The sequence below is a fragment of the Microcebus murinus genome, chromosome 12, assembly GCF_040939455.1.
Source record: "Microcebus murinus isolate Inina chromosome 12, M.murinus_Inina_mat1.0, whole genome shotgun sequence".
Taxonomy (NCBI): Eukaryota; Metazoa; Chordata; class Mammalia; order Primates; family Cheirogaleidae; genus Microcebus; species Microcebus murinus.
This window is the reverse complement of record NC_134115.1, coordinates 4715508-4739726: the sequence shown is the minus strand read 5'-3', so window position 1 is coordinate 4739726 and position 24219 is coordinate 4715508. Positions and strand designations below refer to the sequence as shown.

Below are 24219 nucleotides of genomic sequence, written 5' to 3'. Positions count from 1 at the left end.
GCCACATATTAGTTGTGTGGATTTGGGCAAATACTAGATTGTAAGAAATACAAGGAATAGAAAAACCAAGTAAATTGCACAAGGAAGCAATCGCCCAAATCCAGACTGTAAAATGTTCCACAGGCACAATGACCTGGTTTGATAAATCTATATTTAAAAGATGGCAGGTATACATATAGGGAGTATGTGTGCGGGGACTGTTTGAAGACTAAAAGAGGCAATAACCAAATGCAATATGTAGGCCCAAGTTTGGAAACAGATTTAAACAAAATAACTGTAAAAGACATTGTTGGGACAATCAGGGAAATCTGAGTCTAAACCAGCTATTAAAAAATATTGAGGGATATAACATAATAATGACATAGTGGCTAAATATTTTTAAAAATTTTCCTGAGATGCACACAAGTGAAATGACACATCTGAGATTTCTTTAAAGATACCCTAGAAAAAAAGGTTAGATGAAAATAGATGAAACATGATTGGTGAATGTTAATTGCCTTATCCAAAATGCTTGGAACCAGAAGTATTATGGTTTAACTTACAATTTTCAACTTATTAGGATGTAACCCCATCATAAATTGAGGAGCATCTATACATTTTTTTTTTTTGAGACATTCTCACTCTGCCCCATAGGCTGGAATGCAATGGTGTCATCATAACAGCAACCTCAAACTCCTGGGCTCAAGCAATCCTCCTGCCTCAGCCTCCAGAGTAGCTGGAACTACAGACACCTGCCACTGTGCTCACCTAATTTATTTTATTTTTTTAGAGAAGAGGTCAGGCTCTTGCTCAGGCTGGTTTTGAACTCCTGAGCTCAAGCAATCCTCCAGACTCAGCCTCTCAGAAAGCCAGGATTACAGGCATGAGCCACCACACTCAGCCTATACATTTCTTTTAGAATACTTTTCCTAGGAAGCTTTGCTTTCCCAGGTTCTGCTAGAAAGTTAGTAATTTCCTTATCAATTTCCCGTAAGTTTATTCATATCTTTACCATCATAGTAATTATTACACCTAATTATTTAAGCTTTTATTACTATGCCTAAAGTTTATTTAAAATTTATTATTGTGTGCTCAAGTGCAAGGTACTCCATTTGCTAAGAATGAAGCGAACAAAACAGAAATGCCCTCTACACAGGCTTTACCCAGAGTTCGTCACAGTGCAGATAGGGGACCCCCAGAAGATGTGGACAGAGAATGGAGAAATCGGACTTTCTCTAGAAGGTGATTAAGACTTTTCAGAAGAAATCCTTAATAGAAATGATTCCATCCTACGTATCCTCTCCCCATCGATGGTATAAGAAGGTGGAGGCTTTGGGAGGTGATTGGATTAGATGATTGTAACAGTGGTCCCTTCATGAATGGGATTAAAAATGTCATTAAAGAGATTGCTTTCTCAGTGTGAGTACTAAAAGTCAGCAGTCAACCTGGAGGGCGTTCATCAGAACCGACATATGGAGCACCCTGATCTCGGACTTCCAACCTCCAGAACCTTGAGAAATTTGTTTAAGCCACCCGGCCCATGGTTTTGCTACAGCAGCCCCAAACTGACTAGTCTGTACTCTTACTCCCATTATCCAGTAATTAACGTTATTTTTGGCGGCTGCAGAATATTTTATTCCCGCAAACTTCCCATGCCTTGGATTCTCCTCTAGTTTTGGACAGTAGGTTAGACTACAGAAAGCTTCCTGCGTTTCCAGCCATTTTTTTGGAGATACGGTCCTGCTGTGTTGCCCGTGCTGGTCCCAACTTGGCGGGCTCAAGCGACCCTCCGAGCAGCTCAAGTGCGGGCGTGAGCCACCGCGCCCGGCTTCCCACGCGCAGACTCGCAGGCTAGGCGCCCACACACACTCTCCGGACGGCGCGAGGGGCGCGGGGCCCGGGCGCGGAAAGGCCCCCGACAACTGCAAGAGGCGCAGCGCGGCCGCCCCGCGGAGGGTCGGCCTGGGGCACCGCCATCGCCCAGCGCCGCCCTGGCCAGCGCGCTCCGCACCCCACCGCCCTTCAGGTCTTCACTTTTCCAAGCCTGAGGCTCCAGCCCGAGATAGCACCAGGCAGCAGGAGGCGCCCTCACCGCTAAAGGCCCACAGCTTCCGCTGCCAGCCGTTCCGGCCGCGCTTCCGGCCCGGCCCAACCCGGTGCCCCGCCTCGCCAAACCCCGCGATATCTCAACTCCCCCGCAGATCAGCAGTCGCAACGGCTCAGCTACCCTGGAACATTCTACATTTCCGCACACGCGCTCTGCGGCCTTTAGCGTCTGGGCTCCGCCTTTCTTTGACCACGCCCCTGCCCGGCAAGGGCGCTCCTTCCCGGTCCCGACACCATACCAATCCTCCACTTCAACCTCACAACAGGGCTCTGATTGGCTGACTTGGCAAGCGAACGCCGCAGAAAGATGGAGACGATAGGTTGGCAGCCGGCCCTACTCACGCGGAAGGTGATTGGTCAGTGCTGCTGTCCAATCGGTAGCGGGCTGTCGGATTCAAATCGGGATCGTTGGGCCTGCAGTCGTTAGGCTCAGTGGAGTCGTTTCCTTGGACGGGCACGGACGCGCTGCTCGTTGCGCCCTCTCTTCGCGCTCTCGACCCCCTGCTCCGCGGCGCGCCGGCAGGATGGCCCACAAGCAGATCTACTACTCGGACAAGTACTTCGACGAGCACTACGAGTACCGGTGAGCAGCCTTCGCAAACCCGGGCCGGCTCCCTCAGCCGCCGCCCCCTCGGGCTGGGCGACCGAGGTCGGCGCGGGGCCGGAGGTCAGGGCCGGGGGCCTGAGGTCGGCGTCGGGTCCCTGCGGCCCGTGCGGCCCGGGAGCCGGGCGCGCCGAGTGCGCGGCCGCGCCGGCCCGGCTGGGCCTTTGTTCGGCCTGCGCGGAGCGGGGAGCCGCGTCTTGTGCCCCCGGGAGAGCCGGCGACTTGGGAAACGGGCCCGGGGCGGCGCCGAGCGACTGCGGTCGTTCCTTGCTCGTCGCTCCGGCTGTGCTAGCAAGACCCGGACTAAGTGAGACCCCGCCGGCAACCGCGCTGCTTTTCCGGCTGCCGCGATGGGGCTGGTTTCTCTTCCGTGCCAGCCACCGCCCATCGCTGCCCGGGGTTGACCTTTTTAGTTTTTGGTTTAGAACGGTGGTTTTCATCCGCTAACAGCCAGAGGAACACATTTGCCATTTTCACTTTTGAGGCTGATGGTACTAGAGATAACCTTGAGGAGGAGCCCCGAAAAATGAGCTTTGTGGGGACTTGATAATGTTCGTTGGGTATGGTGACTTAGGGATCATGCGTTGGCCCGAGTCGTTACTAGTTGAGGGCATTGTGAAAGGGGGTTTATTTTCATTCTAAGATCAAATTGAGAACATGAGTAGACGTAGCCAATTTTTTAATGCTAGTGTAGATTGGCCGAATTTTTGGCTTTTGAGTTGTGAAGCTGTGCACTAGAATGTGGTGGCTGTAATCAGTAAAAGTAGCAAATTGGACTCCGGGCACTTAAAATTGGCTTTGTTGTGTGCGGGAGACTTGTTTGGGGCGTGGCTTCGAAGACCGGGCAGCCCCGTGTCCTACCGGGTAGAGACTGGAACGCTGCATTCTGGGAAACTGCCATGATTAACGGAGATAAAGCCTGTGCCAGCCTTGGCCAGTTAGTGACTTTGTTTTCTGTCTGCTGCTCTTTTAGGCGAGATTTCAAGGATGCTATTAGAGGAAGAAAGGTGTTCTTTTCTCCCCCTTCCTTGTTATCACGGAAGTCTGTCATCACAAGAGGAAAACTGAAGATTTCTGTGGGCAGCTTTGCAAATTAGTAATAATGGCACCGTTTTATATCCCTCGCTAGGAAAATATGTTTTTCTGGCTATAGTAAATTTCAAGTAGATTATTTGAACTTTATACAGTAACTACAACCCTTACAGTTGTAATCATATATTGACCTAATGATAAACTATAATACTTTAACACATGAAAAACTATTCCGAAACACATCTGTCTCTAAGTGTTTAGGATAAGGATTTATGGGTCTGTATAAGTTTTTTTTTTAGTATGTAATGTTAAAATTATACTCCTCAGACTTCTTATGGCAGTAGTTCCATTTATTATTCTTAATATAATCACATAATCATGGATGATAGGCACTAAACCTAATTTATTAAATGGTTTGTATTGGTAATGTGTACAAGGAAATTTTGTCATATCTGTTGTGATTTATTTTAATCCAGTATAAATTAGAGCTGGTCTTGATTGACGAAGCCACTTACCTTTATGAAACCAGATAATTAGTCTTCATAATTAGAAGAGATACTTCTAAGGGGGAAACGATAGCGACAATACGCCACTGAGAAACTATCCTACACTGTTTAGGGTAGTTTGTGTATAGTGGTGTGGCATGCCATGTAAATTAAAAAAAAATTTTTTTAAACTTTTTTCCAGTGTGCGATTATTTATATCTTTGGTTTTTCTTTTGTGATTACAAACTTAATTACCTAGTCTTTTTACTTGAGCTTAGGTTCTTCTCTAAGAGCACAACAGTGGGTGGCTTCTTCTTTTTTCCCTCCCTAGTATCATGGAAGTCTATCTTCACAGGCAAAGAACTGAGGGTTTCTCTGGGTGGCTTTACAAATTTTAATAATTGTACCATTTTGTACTCCAACTGAAATAAACATTGGATTTTGGAAAGAATTTTCCTTACTTGTAGTTTGGAAACTACCTCCATGCAATACTATTCAGGTAGAATCCTCATGTGGGCTTTGATGGTACTTAAACATTTTTCCTTTATAATCAAACGCTGATGAAGAGCCTATTTCCATGGTTTATGGAGAAAGTAGGGGTGGTGGTAATTTATCTACATAAACGTAACAAGTGAAGTTCTTTTTATGGTAATAAACAGCTAAGTGCAGATCTGTTCTTAAGAGTTTTACAAAGCTACAGTCATACATATTCTTTATGGTTTAACGTTAAAGGTTATTTCATTTCTAAGAAACTGAATAAAGTTAGTTTTGGATATAGGTCAGTAGCTTATTTGAAAATATGAGGTCTGTGAGGTTGCACATACATATATATGTGTATTTAATTAGAGTTGAGCATGTTTTTCCCTTTGAGAACACTTTATATGTTATATATTCTTAGATCTTGTTGGCCATGATTTGGTCAAAAGTTAGTCCTAAGTAAATGCCTTCTGGATTTGAATTGCTCGCTTTTAGCTCCCTAATTTGAATGTAGGCCATCAAAACTCAGAATTAAAGGTTGTAGGGAGTACTCGATTGACACCAAAGGGGGGATATAACGTAGAGTTTCTTTGTAGAACTTTTGAGGATCAAAAGCCTCAAATTTTAAACATCCTAAAGGTTCATATGTAATCATAATTGTAGGAAAGGCACACAGCATTAATACTTGGCTGTATCTTTTAATAGGCATGTCATGTTACCCAGAGAACTTTCCAAACAAGTACCCAAAACCCATCTGATGTCTGAAGAAGAGTGGAGGAGACTCGGTGTCCAACAAAGTCTAGGCTGGGTTCATTACATGATTCATGAGCCAGGTAAGTTTTGCTATAGTAAAGTATTAACTAAGTTAAAATAGTTATGGCAAAAAATTTTTTTGGTGACTTTGACTTTCAATGATATTCCAAGGTAATTCTGTGGTAAGTCTGACTGTTTTTTTAAAGAATGATTTCTTAACCCTCTAGAGAGGGTTCCAATTTCATAGTAAACCAAATATCACAGACGTCAAAAAATAGCTATTCTATTTTAAAATTTGTGTCTTAAAGTATTTTGCTATACGTATAGCTAGAATTCCTGTGTATCTACCACATTATGGTTAAATGAGAAAACATAGCATATGAACTCAAATGTTGTTCTACCTGTGTTATGCATGTATGAATGCCTTATGCTATTATGTGTTATTAACCAAAAGTTTTCCAGATATTAAATAGTAAAATAGACAAACTTTGGAATTAAATTATATTTATGGATTAACAGTGGATCTAAAAGTATTATAATCCTTTCTATAAAATTTGAAGGCATGCCATAGAAGCTGAAGTAGATGGAAATAAAGCTATCTTGCTTTTTATTCTTTTTTTAAAGAAAAATAGCATCAAAATCTCTAAAAGACTCACCTTTCTTGGAGTTGGGTAACATAATTAAAATTCTAGTGTTTTTTTTTCTCTAGCTAATACAAAAGCAACTGAGAAACCTAACTGTAGATTCCTGGGCCCCACCTTCTGAAACAATTTATGGGGATGGGCTCCTGGGACTTGCATTTTTGTAAGCTCCTGATGTTTTCCAATGTGCATTAGTGTGAGATCCAGTAGGTGATTTGAATGAGGTGTCTTTCCCCATAAACAGAGAACCTTTCTCTTTTACTTATTTCTTTTCTTCAGAATGGGTAAAACTAAAATATTGGAGGGATCTTCTCATTATCGGGTTGTTTGTCTTGTTTAATGTTGACAGTGACTTTGAAACAAAATTCATTTAAGACATTTCGAACCAGTTTTAATAGTGGACTCAATTATTTTGGTTTGAGAATTCCTTGAATTTTTATTGAGTATATGAAAACTTACCATGGTATTAAAATGATACAAAACATTTTTTTTCCACAGAACCGCATATTCTTCTCTTTAGACGACCTCTTCCAAAAGATCAACAAAAATGAAGTATACCTGGGATCGTCAATTAAATCTTTTCCAAATTTAATGTATATGTGTATATAAGGTAGTATTCAGTGAATACTTGAAAAATGTACAAATCATTCATCCATACCTGTGCATGAGCTGTATTCTTCACAGCAACAGAGCTCAGTTAAATGCAACTGCAAGTAGGTTAGTTACTATAGGGTGTTTAAGATAAAATTTCTTCTAGTCAGTTTTTCTCTTAATATAAGTAAGTGCCTGTTTGACTTTACCTGTTACTTTTGTTAAATAAAGTTTGTATGTTGCATTTACCACCATTTTGAAGTTATTGAGGAATGTTTTCTTATGGTTAGTTTGTGATTATCGAGATTGTTTGATTTTAGTTTTATAATTTTAGCCCTGAGGAAATAAAATGTTGAATGAGTTTGTAATAGCTTGGTATGGTGGAGGCACCATTTAATTCACTTAGGAAGAAACTAAGAAACCAGGGATATGTTTAAAACTAGAGCCAAAGCAGATTTTACCACTTTATTGTTTTGTTCCTAGAGAATTATCTACAATCTTCAGTTGAACAGAAAAACCCAACTTAATACTGTCTGGTTACTTCTACTTACCTGAGAACTGCCACTACCAACTTCTCACAGTCTTGGGAGAAACCCTTAACCCCGTTTATCCTTTTCTTCATTTCCTAGGTGGGGATGGTGTTTCCTATAGCTTTTTTTTTTTTTTTGAGACAGGTCTCCCTCCCTCTTGCTTAGGCTGGTCTTGAACTCCTGAGCTCAAGCAACCCTCCCACTTCGTCCTCTCAGAGTGATAGGATTATAGGTATGAGCCACCATGCCCAGCCTTCCTACAGCATTTTTTAAGAGTTAAAAAGTGCTGTAAAACACCTTCATATGCCATATGTATTTTGCATCTATTTAGATTGCCTATTTAGTTAGCTGCTAGGAAAATGTTGAGTTAAATGCCAACACAGGCTAGTTACCTTATGTGGTTGCTATACTAGAGAAAACATAAGACCCCCTCTGTTTAGAAAGGGTGTCCTTATATGTAATCAGCACAATAAATATTGAAGGTGGTAATGAGCAGCAGCCTAGAATCTACTACTGTTACCACCACAGGACACCTCATCTGGAGAGCTCCAGGATGACAAAGACAAAAATGCCAAAATTAAGCCAACTTCATCACGCTCTTAGGGTAAACACAGTACTGCTGAGACGGAGGGGTGACAGCCACCCCTCTACCTCCAGTACAGATTCCTGCCAGACCCTAGGCTTCTCTCCTAGAGGTTGGCTGTAAACGTTGGAACCCACTAGGCCTGAAATGAGGTAAAGAACTGAGCTGCTGCTTGCATTTCCCGTGTAAAATATACTTGGTAGTTATTCAGTCTGCACTGAGTCAGACAGAGAAAACCTATAACTTTCTCAACCTAATAAGCCCTCTACAGATAAATGGCCTGCATTAAGCTTCAGAGCAAAAAGGAAGTTCTTCCCCCATATACTGAAAGACAAATTACTTTTCCATTTCTTTACCATGTTCTAGCACATTTTTTAATGTAGGAATGAAACCGATTTTGGAATTAAATTCCTTTCCGTGGCTACCCAAACCTTAGGTTTCTGGGAATTCAGGATGCCAGCAGTCTTGTAAGCTTTCCAGATTTGTAGAACTTACAGGGTAGGGTGTACAATTCCAAGTCACCTTATGAAATCTTAGGGAAATGCAGTCGTGGATTGGGGGTCAAGTATTGTCAAGTTCTCCCCACAGTTCCCTTACTAGTAAACGTTCTTAAGGTGACTGCTCACCTCATCCAGAGGCCTTTCCAGGTCACCTTATCCAAAGAACTTTCCTATCTGAAGCCAGGCCCAGAGAACACGAGTAAACCACGGCCTCATGCTAAGTTTCTCTTTGCTACTGTCTGGGCAGAATCCATGGCAGACAGCCCAGCACTGCAGGGCACACGTGAGGCGCCTGTCATCTACACGGAAGCCCCAGCCCACAGGGCTCTTAGGGGTCAGTCCCCAGTAACCCCCACGTGCTGCTCGCGGAGGTGTGGAGCACAGGCCCCGTACTTCCGGCTGGTAGGAGGGGTGGACCCCGTCGCGTTTCTGTGACGCACTTCCTGGCGTCCCCTGCGAAAGGGGAAACGCCGCGTCGTCTGTCGGGTCAGCCGGCGGGCTGGCTGCGGGCCGCACCCCGCGCGGCCTCCTCCGAGCAGCCCGCCATGGCGTCGGAGGGGCCGCGAGAGCCCAAAGGCGAGGTAAGGGCCGGCCGGCGCTCCCTCGGCGGCCTCAGCCCGTCGGCCCGGCTTGCCCCGGGTTCCCGGTCGTGCGGTGACGGGGCCGGCCGGCGGGCGTGGGCCGAGGCTTGTGCCGGCGCGGGAGCGCGGAGTGGGCGGCCGGGATCCCTGCGCCCGCCCCGGGCCCGCCTGGGCGCCGCGGTCGGGGGCGCAGACCCCGCCCACGGGCAGCGTCGGGTGTGGCGCCGCACGTGCGGGTGACGGGGCCTGTCCCGCACGCAGGGTCACGGCGCGGGACTCGGCAAGCTTGTGGCGCTCTTGGGACGGAGAAGCTTGTTTGAAGCGTTCTGAGTTTTCTTAAACGTCGTCTCCGCGCTGCATACTCCACGTTACCACTAGATGGAGCCCTGGCAATCGCATCTCTTAGTTTTAGACTTAAAGTCCATGGTTGTAAAATTCTCAGTGAAAGTAAATCTTCTATTACATATCTTAAAAACTTAAAAAAAATTCAAATCTCAGAGGCTCATAGACACAGGATGATTTTTTTATCAAAGCAAGTTTTTGCTTTTTCAATAAAACAAGACGGTGGTTCATGAGTAAAAAGCAAATGTTTTTGTGCAACTTTCTTTTGAGAAATTTAGTGAAATAAACTTTGCAGTGTGTTTTGGGTGCTATAAACATTCCACATCTGTATTTGACTACAGTAATTCTACAGTTACCTACAGTAATTCTACAGTTACTTAGTTATCCCTAAGTAAAACTGACAGAGGTGAAATATCCTTATTCCAAATTTAAAGTTGTGGAAATGGCAGTTGTGATCCTAACTGTATAATCTGGCTTGAATTTTATTGTTACTTTAATGGGTTGTCCATATTTTTCACTGTCACTATTTGGACAACTGGTTTTTCTGACAAAAGCATTTGAAAGAAATTGTTAGCAAACAAATTCTCTTCACTACTAGGCAGAAGTTTTTAAACCACAGCATTGGGATTAGCATTTCTGGGGCTATTAGGAAGGAGCACCTCTCTTTGGGTTTTTTGTCTTGTTAATTTTGGTTGATTTCAGAGTGGAGCCAAAACCCCATTTTTTTCCCCTCAGGGCATCAAGTTATCAGCAGATGTCAAACCGTTTGTCCCTAAATTTGCTGGGCTCAATGTGGCATGGTCAGAGTCCTCAGAAGCATGCGTCTTTCCTAGCTGTGCAGCCACATACTATCCGTTTGTTCAGGAACCACCAATGACAGAGTATGTATCTTTCAAAACGTCTTACCTTATCAGGGGGCTTATTTCTTGGGTTAATGGAGATTAGGCTTTCAAATATGCTAACAGTAAAATTCTGCAGATGGCAAGAGAATGCTCTTCAGCTAAGAAGGGTCTGAGCCAGTAGTATCACAGCTTAATTGTATCCTGTGCCCAAAACTGGAACTTTTACTCCTTTCTTCCTCCATACTCATTCTGTTATTTTGGGCAAAGAAAAGGGAGGCTGCATTATATTTATTAGTAGGAAATGCAGTTTTCAGCGTTTATTTGTTCATACAGTGTATCGTGTATTTAATGAGAGATGAAATGGCAGGAAGGACCAAATAAACATACTCCTCATATTTAAGGTTTGACATTTTAAAAGCTTGTTCAGGGAAGGGATGGGTACTAGCAACCATTGGCTTCCTCTGTGTATAATTCCTTGGAAATTGCTGGCTTTTGCTTTCAGCCATTTTGCTTCATATACTATGTAGATGGCTTTCACAAATTTTTGGGTTTAAATTCTTCTAAATTAAATTTGAGTTGAAGGAAGGTTTAAGTTTTTCTTTAAATTTTCTTTTTCCTTTTCAAGATTCGTTCTCTAGATATGTACAAACTGGTTTCCATTTTTGCTGAATTTAGAAAAACAAGTGTTAATCTTTCATGTAATTGTGTAGATTTATTTGTAGATCTATTATGCTGTCTGCATCAGTTTTAGTTCTTATGTAAGAATCCTGGTTTATGTTCCTTGGATATGGTTCCGACTTGTTTCCTTTTTGTGTGTGTGCATGGTGTGATCAAAAATAGTTTGTACTGCTCATAAATTCTATAATTATATTTGCAAGAATGAAAGTTAGAATGAATAAGAAAATTATTGAAATGTCTGGTGTATTTAGGAAATATTGAAAGTTGTATTTTTTGACAATAGTTGAAATCCTACCTTTACGTGCTGGAATTTGGTAGTTGGTAGGAATTTCCAATTTTTCCACTATAGTCTAATCCTATATAAAGGGGAGATTGGCATGGGTCTCATTTAAGTTGTTCCCTGGTTTGGGTGTCTCCCATTAAAAAATACAAAAATATGTCTCACACACTGAGAAGAACTAAAAGCCATCTGCTAGGTGGCATTCCAGTCACAGTGGTGCTAGAAAACATTCATATGGCTGAAGCAACATGAGTGGACTCTAATCAAAGACTCAAGGATATATAGTGCAGAATTTCAAAATTAAGCTTCTTAACCCCTTGTCCTTTTTAGATTTGACTTTTCTAAAACTTGTTTATCACCAAGGAAAAGATAGGCTTACAATTTTCACTACTGGCGAGAAAACAACTAAGGATAAAGGATGTATTAAACCAAACGGTAAGGGTTAGAAAGGAAAAGAGCCTTTAAAGTAGAAATGAAATGATTAGAGTTCACATAGTTGAGAATCAATTACCTAGTGAGTTCTAATATAGATTAAAAATTACATTGCTATAGTCAGATTATGTATTATGTCTTTTCCCTCTGTGAAAGAGGACTAGAATTTTCTGAACCAAAACTATGTCCTCTTTCTTACTTGTTCTGTCACATAGCAACCTAAATCATCTTTATATATCACCTTCTTTCATCTTTCCTTAAAGGAGGTGTAGTAACCTTTCACAGAATCTGTCCTCCTCCAGTACCTTTAACTGCACTGGAAGATACTTCATTTATTCATTTGGAATTAATTATTGAAAGGCTACTGTATGGAAAGCACTATGTCCTAAAGGAGAAAAAGACTCCTCATGGGCTGTGCTCCTCTTTTTGTCAGTCTTACATAGACTTGAACTGATGGAGATGAAAACAAATATACCAGTCTCCTCCACATTTATCTTATAGAACAGACAAATATCAATAGAAGTCATCTGATATATAGCATTGGCCTTGGAAAATACTGGTTATTTACTGATGTAATGAACAAATAAAAGCCTATGCAAGCAAAGTAAGTTCTCTGCTCCAAGTGATGTCCAGAGGTGATGACTTTATTGATTATCATAGTATTAGGTCATGGAATATGAAATGTCTAATTTCAAATCAAAAGTGTAGTTTATTGAATCTCAAACAGGAAGCAGTACACTTAATCACAGTATGCACCTAAATTGTCACTTGTTCATGCCAGCAGCGAAGGAGCCTGGAGAGCGAGTGGTAATGAAATCATGAAAGGTGTTTTCCACAGCTTGTTGAGAATTTGACATTTTTCCTTGCAAGAAAGTGGCCTGGAAGAAGTGGTAGGTAGTTGGTGCAAGGTCTGGTGAATACGGGGGACGTCAGAGAGTTTCCATGTCCATTTCCTCTAGTTTGAGCAGCGTTGTTTGTGTGATACATGGTCAAGTATGTCTTACAAGAGGACTGGCCTGTCTCTATTGACCAGTCTCGACTGCTTCATTACAAGCATCCTCATTATTTCATCCAATTGGTTGCAGTAGATATCTGCTGTAATGGATGGACCAGGTTTCATGAAGCTGTAGTGGGTAATACCAGCACTAGACCAAACAGACACCATTAGCTTTTTTTGATGAATATTTGGTTTTGGATTGTGTTTCAGTACTTCATCTTTATCTAACAATTGTGCCAAATGCTTGCAATTGTCAAAAAGAATCCATTTTTTATCGCACGTAACAATATGGTGTAGAACTGGTTTGCCTTTGTGTCATGACAGCACAGAAAGGCAAGCCAAGGTGATTTCTCTTCTGACATTCATTTAATTCACATGGAACCCATCTATCCAGCTTCTTTTACCTTGCTGATTTGTTTCAAGTGGTCCAATATTGTTGGAATAGTAATATCAGACCTTGCTGCTAGTTCACACTTAGGTTGAGATGGATTCACTTCCATTACAGCATTCTACTCATCATTATCTACCTTGGTCTCAGGTCGCTCACATGGCTTATTTTCAGGATTAAAATCACCAGAATGGAACTTCTCAAACCATCCACATACTGTGCGTCGATTAGCCACATCCTTCCGAAAAATGTTGAGGTTTCCAGCTGTCTGCACAGCATTGGTTCCACAATAGAACATTTGAAAATAACATGAATTTTTGACTTAATCATGGTTTCACAAAAATTGCTGTAAAAAGAAATGTGAAAGATAATCACAAGCCACAACGTGTGTCTGAGAGACTGAGGATATACCTTCACAATAAAGATAAAACAAGAAGTGTCAAAGTGAAATGTCAGAGATATCAACCGTCAAACTTAGTACTTAAAGAAGTTGGACATTTCATGCTTAATAATATAATATATCCTTTATGACAAATCCTGTGCAACGTGTGCATGAGGATGTGTGCATTTTGTTTGGGAATTATTGTATACTTTCACTTCTTTCATGCTTGCTACAATCAGTGAGGTTGGCAGAGAGAATAATGTTATTTACTTTGAGAAACTGAGGCTAGAAAAGTTTGTCCATACTAATTCAAATAGGTAGTGTCAGAACCAGAATTAGCATTTAGTTCTTTTGCCCTGAGTTTAATTGTAGTGTTCTCCAAAACTGCTGCTTTTGACAAGAGGTAGTTGAGTATTAGTATCTTGCAATATATTGTGGAAATTTCAGAAAGCAGCAGTTGATGCTTTTACGTTAAAACATCAGCTGTGAGAAGAGCTAGCACATAGCCTAGCAGTGTACAACATTGCAAGGCTGAGTACATGGCTCCAGTCAATTTGGTGGGTGGAGGAGATTCTAGATCCCCTGGGGTCCTGGCTTGACTGAAGGGACCATGTGCACAGTGTGTTTGGAAGACAGTAGAGGGAGGAGGGGAAATTGGTAGGGGAAGCTGTCAGTAGATTGGAAGCCTACATAGTACAGCTGAAAAATTTAGGTCAGTCTACTGGGTAGGAAATGGGGACCTTTTGGTGGTATTTTGAATGGAGTCATGATAATCACTCCTGAATTCTGGTTCTGTTAAGGAAGTGGGGCTTGTAGGTTTTGACCAGGTTCCAGGCACTAGAAATAGCAAAGAAAATACACGAGAGACCTGCTACAAGGAAAAAAGGCTCCACGATGGTCCATACAGGTTTTGTTGGGAAAGATATTATAAAGGTCTCCAGTTGAATACATTCAAAGAATTGTGGGATCATTCATGAGCACAGAAGTTGGAAATAGTGCCGGTTAGGGGACTAGAGAGTAGGTTTGGGATTTATATGTGCTAAATTGGGAAAAAAGTGAAATAAAAAAGTGGAAATGACCTGTTAGTTGGAGGTGGAGGCCAAAAGATGGTGAAGGTTCTGGATAGTTTGTATTTATGTGAAGTCCTGAACAGAATGATGAGAGATTCCAACTCAGAATGAGTCTGAAGGGTGAGATGGAGGTGTGCAGAGGAGACTGCACTAGGGAAGGAGACAGAGGAGGGGCCTTGGAGGGTGGGTGAGAACCAGGAGAGGGTAGAGTTCACAGTCCAGGCCAGGGGAGCTTTCCAAGTCACATGATAGAAAGGCCAGCCCCAACTGCTGGCGGGAGGAAGAGTTGAGAAGCAGGTCCTGAGAGACTTGAAGACTGTTGGAGGCATGTATTGCACAGATAGTAGTTAGGTTAGCTTTTACAGTGCTTGTAAAACAGGTGTGTTGTTCAGGGTCATCTGAACAGCTCGTGACATCTGGAATTTTCCAGACAAGCCATTTGAAGCCTCACCAGATGCTGTGAGTTGTCTCTTTGATATTTTGTATTGTGTGTTCTCTGCATGTTGTTGTGTTTGCATTGGATGGAAATGAAAAATACCAACTTTCCAGAGAAAGAAGGACCAGTGAGGGGACGGAAACCCAAATAACTTGTGAAGAGTGGAAAGCTAGATGGTGATAGAGTCAGAACCCCAACCAACATCTTCTGACGCATGGATGAAAATTTTCTGGATGACAACAGCCTTCAGAACCACCACTGGACCCTGCCTTTTTTTTTCTCCTGCTATCAACCCATCTTCTTTACCCATCTTCTGTTATGAAGAACAGGTTGTTCACTTTCACCTGAAACCTGCCCTCCAGTAGATTTTCTGAGCCACAAGCAAAGTAAGGCACAGAATTTACAGGAATATGTAGGCAGTAGGTGAAGCTTTGAATCTCCCTTTCTCTATGAAGAACTAGTGCTCAGTGCTCTGTTTGGGGCAGCACTAGGCCAGGTGTTCTGGAGGCTGGAAAAATGTCATTGGAAAAGGTTTGGTTTTTGATTAGGAATATTTCATTGTTTGAAAGAATTGCCCGTAAGTAAAAGATCTTACAAGATCTAAATTTATTACGAAATATGAACTAGCACACAGTGATACAAGGCAATGGATAATTAAGTACTGGATAGAAGTGAAAGCAGTAAACATTCTCATTAGCGTGTTATAGGTAGAGATGGTGGCACTAGGATGTTGTCTTGGACTTGGAGCAGGGAAGAGCTGGAGAAGACTGTCTGTAGGCCCCAAAGGCCCTGAAGGAAGGCTCGGGGCTGTTGGGCACTCTCTCCGCAGAGAGGATGGTCTTGTGGGCCATTTTGGCCAGGTTGCTGAGAGAGGCCTTCCCAATACTTGACAAGCAGGAGTGTGAAAGCTGCTGGAACATCCTCTGGCTCTGCTGATGTTTCTTACCGGCTTGCGGCTCGGTAGTGAAAAGATAGAAACTGGTCAGCATCTTTCTTTGCAAGGTGAGAAAAGAAATGCTCAGAGGTTTTATTTGGCTTTTAATAGGGACATTTCAATGATAAAGTGAATGATCTCAAAAATATTAAATATTAAAAAGTTAGAATTTGTTTATTATAAAATATTAAACCTTTTGGTTTATAGTATGAAATTTGCAACTAAAATTTACACTTTTGTTTAGACAGAAAATATATACTGAAGATATGGCCTTTGGAGCTTCAACTCTTCCACCTCAGTATTTCTCTAATGAGATAGCTCTTCATCCGTATGCTTGCTCTCCTTACACCCTTGACTCTACGCGAAGTGTCTGCTCGGTGCCCGGCTCCCAATATGACTATAACCAACCCAGTTGTTACCGAGGTTTTCAGACGGTAAAACCCCGAAATGAGCACATGTGCCCTCTCCCACAAGAAACGAAAGCTCTGTTTAAGGTGAGTAAATGCTATGCTTTCACTGTGTTCTTGAGTTTAGCGTTTAAAATGTAAAGAATTTTGGTAAATTTTTGCATATTTAAGCATTGTATATCTTTTTGTGGTATTTAACCTTTTTAAGAACTGGTGCAGTGGCTCACGCCTGTAATCCTAGCACTCTGGGGGGCCAAGGCAGGCAGATCACTCAAGGTCAGGAGTTTGAAACCAGCCTGAGCAAGGACAAGACCTTGTCTCCCCTAAAAATAGAAAGAAATTAATTAGCTAACTAAAAATATATAGAAAAATTAGCCGGGCATGGTGGCACATGCCTGTAGTCCCAGCTACTCGAGAGGCTGAGGCAGAAGGATCGCTTGAGCGCATGAGATTGAGGTTGCTGTGAGCTAGGCTGACGCCACAGCACTCTAGCTAGGGCAACAGAGTGAGACTCTCTCTCAAAATTAATTAATTAATTGATTAAAAATTTAAAAAAAGAATGATTTGGTCTGATCTTTTTAAAAATGACTGAATTGTGAATACTTAATAATTTGCTACTTTAAACCATTTTTTGTAGTGGTGGTTTTCTTATTTCACGTTGATTTTTAAACTTTCCTGCAGAAAAAAACCTATGATGAGAAAAAAACGTATGATGAGCAAAAGTTGGATGGTAAAAGGGCAGATGGAACTCTATCATCTGAGAGCAAATCAACCAAAGATTCACGTCATTTGTCTGTTCATGCTGAGAATAGTTTGAAATCAGGTAAAAGTCACCATCTTTATAGTATGCCAGCCTACCCACCTACCCCAGAAATCCTGCTATTCTCTGTGTGGCTGTTGCTGTGGGGTTGTTCACTGTGACTGTCATTGACGTGAGACCTGGAGCCTGACACAGCTTGAGGGTATCAGAAATTCTTGAAATTCTGGAGGCCTTTCAACCCAGGGAAGGGATTATAATGTGGTACCTGTTGCATTGTGGGCTCTAAAGGTGTCATGACTTTGTTTTACAGACAAAAAAATTTGTCTGAGATCACATAGTAAGTAGGTGATGACCATAAGCCTCAAAAAGTGTCCTTAAATAAAAGCACATTACAGCCACATCCTTTGTACTTTATTTGACCATGTTCATTCCTGAAGTAGCTTCTCTGATGTTCTGTTGGAAGACTTTTAATAGGTGGGAGAATCTGACTATAGGTTCAGTCCCATCCTAAATAATAACTGAACCTGGGCATTGTGGTTACTTAGAGGACACCATTTTGAGTTGTGCCGTAGGCACTTATAACACAGTGGGGTAAGTATTTATGTATCTAAATGTATCAGCATAGAAAAGGTAAGTAAGAATACAGTATAAAAGATAAAAAATGGTACACCTGTGTGGGGTACTTACCATGAGCTTGGAAGTTACTCTCGGCGCGAGGGTGGTGAATGGGTGTGAAGGCCTAGGACATTACTGTACACTGCTGTAGACTTGAACGACACTGTATACATAGGCTACACTAAATTTATTAAAAAGTTTTTTTCGCCGGGCGCGGTGGCTCACGCCTGTAATCCTAGCTCTCTGGGAGGCCGAGGAGGGCGGATCGCTCAAGGTCGGGAGTTTGAAACCAGCCTGAGCAAGAGCGAGACCCCGTCTCTACTATAAATAGAAAGAAACTAATTGGCCAACTAATATATATAGAAAAAATTAGCCGGGCATGGTGGCTCATGCCTGTAGTCCCAGCTACTTGGGAGGCTGAGACAGAAGGATCGCTTGAGCCCAGGAGTTTGAGGTTGCTGTGAGCTAGGCTGACGCCACGGCACTCACTCTAGCCTAGGCAACAAAGCAAGACTCTGTCTCAAAAAAAAAAAAAAGTTTTTTTCTTCAATAGTAAATTAACCTTAGTTTACTGTGACCTTTTTACTTTATAAACTTTTGAATTTTTTAAATTTTTGACTCTTACAAATATGAATGTACAGCTATATAAAAAATTCTTTATATCCTTATTCTATAACTTTTTTCTATTTAAAAAGCTTAATTTTTTTAACTTTTTAAACTTTTTGTTCAAAACTAAGACACAAAAACATACACATTAGCCTGCGTCTACACAGGGTCAGGATTATCAGTATTATTGTCTTCTCCCCCTCCACATCCTGTCCCACTGGAATGTCTTCAGGGGCAGTAACACTCATGGAGTTGTCATCTTCTATGGTAATAGTGCCTTTTTCTGGAATACCCTCTTGAAGGACCTGCCTGTGGGTGCTGACCACGAGCTTTAAAACATGTCCTTAAATAGGTGTGTAGCCTAGGAGCAATAGTCTGTTTTACAGTTAACTTTTTTTTTAATAACTAGAAGGAGTACACTCTAGAATGATAAAAAAGTATAGTGTAATAGATATGTAATAAACCAGTAACATAGTAGTTTATTATCATTATCAGGTATTACATACTGTACATAGATATATGTGCATGTGATATAGTTTTATATGACTGGCACTGAAGTAGGTTTGTTTACACAGGGTGACCACAAACATGCTGTAATGCATTCGTTGCATTGCATTGTTACAAAGGCTGTGACATCACTAGGTAATAGGAATTCTTTAGCTCCATTATACCACTATTGTGTGTGTAGTCCATCATTGACTGAAATGTCGTTGATGGGGTTCATGACCATACTCCTAAAATTTGCAGTGCATTTTGGTTTCTCTCAATGATGAACCAACCAGAGTGATTGATACTTCTGGTAATTTATGCTTTACCCCTGCTTTTAATTCTGTAATTACAGATGGTTATCATAAACGAACAGACAGGAAATCCAGAATCATTGCAAAGGGTGGATCTACCTCCAAACCTGAGTTTGAATTTACCAGGTTGGATTTCCCTGAACTGCAGGGTCCAGAGAACAATAATATGTCAGCAGTGCAAAAGCAACCCAAGTGGGGACCTGTCTGCTCTACCTCGAGGGACATTTCTCTTCTAAGAGAAGTGGTAAAACCAGCTACAGTGTTATCAGAGGTGAGTTGAAGATTGTTTTCTTTCACTCTCTGTTTCTAGTCAGTAAACACCTTTTCAGTTATATCAGTTCACACAGTACACTTTAAATCTTGATGTGGGCTGTGAAGTTCATGGAGCTGGGGGGGAGGTATTGGGGGGCTGCCTTTTATCATGCATGTAGATCACTTTCTCTGTTTGAACTGTTTACAGTGAGGCTGTCGCACCTAGCATAGCTATTCCTTTAAAAGAATCACCTAGGCCAGGCATGGTGGCTCACGCCTGTAATCCTAGCACTCTGGGAGGCTGAGATGGGAGGATTGCTTGAGGCCAGGACTTAGAGACCAGCCTGAGCAAGAGCAAGACCCCATCTCTACTAAAAATAGAAAAAATTAGCTGGGCATGATGGTGCACACCTGTAGTCCCAGCTACTCAGGAGGCTGAGGCAGGAGGATCACTTGAGCCCAGGAGTTTGAGGTTGCAGTGCACTAGGCTGACACCACAGCACGCTAGCCCAGGTGACTGAGCAAGACTATCTCAAAAAAATAAAAATTAAAAATTAAAGAGTCATCTAGTAAACTTGTTTTTCATTTGGAATTATAAAAGATATTGTGCCTCAGAAGGAAAAGATTCTAGCAAAGTCTAGCTGCTTTCACAGCCCATTCTGGGTTTTTTTTTGTCTTTTCTTTTCTTTTTAATTTTCATTAAAAAAATCTTAATTTCTTTTCCTTTTTTTTTTTTTCCTCAAATGTCGATTTGTCTGACAGCCCATTCTGAACATGTTAGTCTTGGCATTGCATTCTTTTTTTTTTTTTTTTTTTTTTGAGACAGAGTCTCGCTTTGTTGTCCAGGCTAGAGTGAGTGCCGTGGCGTCAGCCTAGCTCACAGCAACCTCAAACTCCTGGGCTCCAGCTATCCTCCTGCCTCAGCCTCCCGAGTAGCTGGGACTACAGGCATGCGCCACCATGCCCGGCTAATTTTTTATATACCTATCAGTTGGCCAATTAATTTCTTTCTATTTATAGTAGAGACGGGGTCTCGCTCTTGCTCAGGCTGGTTTTGAACTCCTGACCTTGAGCAATCCGCCCACCTCGGCCTCCCAGAGAGCTAGGATTACAGGCGTGAGCCCCCGCGCCCGGCCTTGGCATTGCGTTCTGACAGCACATTTTCCAATACAGAGAAAGACTTTTTGAAAAATGGAATAGTAATATTTAAAACTGCATAGTGTATCTTACGACTTTTCCAGGCTTTTTATCAACATGCCTGTCTTGCTAATGATACAGCAAATTCAGCAAAAGTTATTACAGTAGGTGCTTTCAGTTTGTCTAATAATTTTAAGTTACACTGTATTCAGCATTTGGTCTCAAAGTTTTAGTTCCCCACATTGAGGCATTTTCCTCAAATGGGTTGATTTGAGACTTCTGGGAAAAAATGACACTGGATTAGTATCATTCCTAAAATGGCTTCTGACAAATTTCCACTGAAGGGAGAGGTGGGGTACATGCTGGTAGGAAGGCAAGGAGAAGAAGGATAGCAAAACTGAGCTCACCAATTTGCTTACATCTTGAACTGAGAAAGGGCTTCTATTTCCTATCCTTGGACTTCTTTTAGGTGCCTTGGAAAGACTCAGTAGTAGTGCAGGTATACACCATCGGTGGCATTTCCCCTGCAGGACCCACACACTTTCACCACAGTGCTTTCCCATTAAAGAGATGTGAAAAGTCAGCCAGACCGATGGCTGGCTAACAATCACAGTGGCACCAGGCAGATGTGTGCCTGCCTCCTGGGCCCGGAGTGGGTGTGTGCAGTGGCTGAATAGTCATGGGGGTCCCCATCTTCGTCACATGCAGAGCCTTGTGAGCGCCGCACAGACATAGTGCAGGGTGCTGTGTGAGCCTCAGGGTAGGCGCATGGCGTGTGTGGGAGCATGGCTGATGCTTTATATCAAGGTCTACTGTTACATTCTATTATACATTCACACACTGGAATTATGTGTCTGCTTTTTGTTTTAATTTCCCTTGTAACAACAATTTTTTCCTGATATTAACAGTGTCCATGAATGACAGAAAATTAAGGAAAAAAGAAAATATAATTGTCCAAAATTACACAATCAAGAGAAAACCATGCTTAGCACTTAATCTTTTTTTTTTTTTTTTGATGGTCTGTTGTGGGATTGAAGAGGTTTTTCCTCAACTTGGGATTATAAGCATATACAGCCCTTTATTTGAATTTGAAAGAACTTTTTTTGGGCATTTTTCCCATGTCATTGAATATTTTTTGAAAACACCTGTGTTGTATTTGATCTCTCATATTGATATGTATATTTTATTTAACCATTCTTGAACAGGTAAGCCATTTCTATTTTTTTATTGGCCTTGGTGAGCATAATAGTTATATTTACTAAAAGAACAAGGTATGTTTTAATATTTTTTTTTTTTAGTGGACTCAGATGTAATGAAATGGCAATGGGAAAATATGAAGCATATGAATTTTAAAAATTATTTTAAATCCTTTGTGTGCTTAATGGATTCAAATTTGAATTTATCAGTTGACTGGCATTGGTCACTGAGTCATCTTTTGATATACTCACATTCCCTCTTCATATACATACATTTTATGCCTATGTTCAATGTATGAGACAGCTTTCTGTCTATAAAAGGGGGCATGCGTTACAGGCTTACATTTGTTTACTTTGTGGACATTTTGATGGGCTGTTTTGAACTTTGGTATGTGGGCCTAGTGAATGATGGCTTTCTGATTCATATAGGAAGACTGCAGCTTTAAAAATTGTGTGGTGCAACTGTACTGGCATGGAAGGTTGTCAGTGGCATATTAAGTTTTTAAAAAAAGTTGTACAATATTATATATGGTATGATCCCTTTATTGGGAAGCCATATGAAAAGGATGCACAAATGTTTATATTGTAGGCAAAGAAATAGAAGGATACTAAACTATGGACAGTGGATGATTTTTTTCCTCTAAGGACTAAGATTTGGTAGAAGGAAGTAATTTAACTTTTCACATTCTATATTTACATATTTGAATTTTTAGCATATATTTTGCAGATTTTAAGAATGGCAAGGGAAGCTATATTTTAAAATTAAATGGTTACTTTCAATTTGAAATAATAAGAAAATAACTGCTTTGGCTTTTTTTTAGTTAAATAGACTTTATTTTTTAGAGCAATTTTAGGTTCACAGCAAAATTGAGAGGAAGGGACAGAGATTTCCCATATATCCCCTCCCCCCTGACATGAACAGCCTCCCTCATTATCAACATCCTGCACCCGAGTGGTGCATTTGTTAGAAATGATGAACCTACATTGACACATCATCATCACCCTAAGTCCATAGTTGGCATTGGGGTTCACTCTTGGTGTTGTATCTTCTATAGGTTTGGACAAATGTATAATGACATGTGTCTGCCATCATAGTATGGTTACAAAATAGTTTCACTGCCCTAAAAATCCTCTGTGCTCTGCCTGTTTATCCTTCCTTCCCCACATCCCCTGCCAACTACTGATCTTTCTATTGTCTCCACAGTTTTGCCTTTTCTAGAATGTCATATAGTTGGAATCATACAGTATATAGCCTTTTCAGATTGGTTTCTTTCACTTAGTAATGTGCATTTAAGTTTCATCTATGTTTTGTCATGCTTGATAGCTCGTTTCTTTATAGTGCTCAATAGTATTCCATTGTATGGCTGTACCATGTGTTTATCCATTCATCTACTGAAGGTCATCTTGGATTCTTCCAAGTTGTGGTAGTAATGGATAAAGCTGCTAATAAACATCAGTGTGCAGGTTTTTGTATGGACATAAATTTTTAACTCTTTTGGGTAATTACCAGGATGTGCCATGACTAGACCATATAGTAAGAGTATGTTTAGTTTTGTAAGAAATTGCTAAACTATCTTCCTAAGTGGCTATACCATTTTTCATTCTTACCTGCAGTGAATGAGAGTTCCTGTTGTGAGTGTTCTGGATTTTGGCCATTCTAATAGGTGTGTACTAGTATCTTGCTTTAATTTGTACTTCCCTGATGACATCTAATGTATTTGCTTTTTAGGGTGAAATGGTGGTGAAAAATAATCCAGATGGATGTATGACTACTAATGCTGCCTCCAATTCCCCTTGTACAAGAGGTAAGAGTAGCTACAAAACATAATTTTTAAAAATGAGTTTTATATTTTCTAAGTTCATTTTTTTAAAGACTAGTCAAGTGCCATAGTGAGAAGAGGGGAAAGAGTAGAACAAGGAGTTTGATCTGTAACTCACTGTGAACAATTGAGATTACTCACTGCCTTTGGACCAGCCTCTGGAGTTAAAAATGAACATTTTTAACTCCAGTGCAATCAAAATGGTTTTTGTTTGAAAGCCTTCTTGAAGACAGCTAAATGAATTATTAGTAGCTTAACATTAATGTTAATTTAGAAAATTAAAGTAATTAAACGAGATCTCCCATCCACGCACAAGGAATGTAAAATAAGAGACAAGAATGCTAAATGAAATATATATCCAGTTAAGAGAGAAATTTTACGAACTCAGAAATGGCTCCTTCCTTCAGTATTACCTATTCTCAATAGTTTTTGGTCTTAGGACCCCTTAATACCATTAAGAATTGAGAGCCTTAAAAAGCTTCTGTTATTTGGGCGAAATCTATCAATGTTTGCCCTATTCAAAGTTAAAACAAATTTTAAAGGCATTAATTTGCTTAAAAATAACAATAACAAATGTATTATATTTTAACATAGCATATTTTTATAAAAACCATTTTTCAAAATTAAAAAGCTACAGTAGACAGCACTCTTGATTTGCAGTCATGCAGCTCTTTAACATGTGGCTCTGTAGATCTACTGTGGTATTTAGCTGCTTTACTGTCCTCGTCATGCGGCCTTCGGAGAACTTCCCAGTACTCTGGCAAGAAAGGGAGAGAGTAGGGAAGGCAGCTAATGGCATATGTACTCTTGGGAAAACAGATTCGACTTCATAGACTCCTGAAAGGGTCCTGGGAGCCTCAGGCCACACTTTGAGGGCTTTGATCTGTTCTGGATTGGCCAGGAAGTAATATATTCAGGGAGAGTTCAGCAGATTCTGCTTTTGAAATTTTTATAGTAGCTTGTCCTAACAGAAGAAATTTTTA

At 41.0% G+C, this 24219-nt stretch overlaps 2 protein-coding genes and 1 long non-coding RNA gene across 11 annotated transcripts in view; 2 read left to right on the top strand and 1 right to left on the bottom strand.

The window, feature by feature from the left end:
* LOC105876169 (uncharacterized) overlaps positions 1–2514 on the bottom strand; it is a 104616-nt gene extending 102102 nt beyond the window's left edge. Inside the window, exon 1 of the long non-coding RNA XR_012922051.1 lies at positions 2428–2514. This is a non-coding gene — a long non-coding RNA (uncharacterized LOC105876169). The remainder of the gene's footprint in view (positions 1–2427) is intronic.
* CKS2 (CDC28 protein kinase regulatory subunit 2) lies at positions 2219–6922 on the top strand. The gene is made up of 3 exons (XM_012773788.3): positions 2219–2668; positions 5389–5516; positions 6576–6922. Exons 1-3 carry the CDS (start codon positions 2610–2612, stop codon positions 6626–6628), a joined length of 240 nt encoding a protein of 79 aa, XP_012629242.1. The 5' UTR covers positions 2219–2609; the 3' UTR covers positions 6629–6922.
* A 1801-nt stretch (positions 6923–8723) lies between these two features.
* The window catches only part of SECISBP2 (SECIS binding protein 2), a 41412-nt gene continuing 25916 nt past the window's right edge, over positions 8724–24219 (top strand). For 7 of the 9 annotated variants that reach the window (XM_076008470.1, XM_012773800.3, XM_076008469.1 and 4 more), the window contains exons 1-6: positions 8738–8862; positions 9940–10085; positions 15888–16137; positions 16732–16873; positions 18873–19102; positions 23146–23221. In XM_076008470.1, coding sequence (XP_075864585.1) covers positions 8827–8862; positions 9940–10085; positions 15888–16137; positions 16732–16873; positions 18873–19102; positions 23146–23221 — 880 coding nt within the window. In that variant the 5' untranslated portion in view covers positions 8738–8826. Of the gene's footprint in view, positions 8863–9939; positions 10086–14885; positions 15712–15887; positions 16138–16731; positions 16874–18872; positions 19103–23145; positions 23222–24219 lie in introns of those variants that run through there. The other 2 variants (XM_012773801.3, XM_012773802.3) reach the window with 2 other exon arrangements.

Bases quoted from the DNA above. Each gene is read 5' to 3' on its own strand.
- CKS2 (XM_012773788.3), top strand. From the start codon at position 2,610: ATGGCCCACAAGCAGATCTACTACTCGGACAAGTACTTCGACGAGCAC. The intron at 2,669-5,388 runs GTGAGCAGCCTT...ATCTTTTAATAG, and splicing joins GACGAGCACTACGAGTACCG to GCATGTCATGTTACCCAGAG. The intron at 5,517-6,575 runs GTAAGTTTTGCT...TTTTTTCCACAG, and splicing joins TTACATGATTCATGAGCCAG to AACCGCATATTCTTCTCTTT.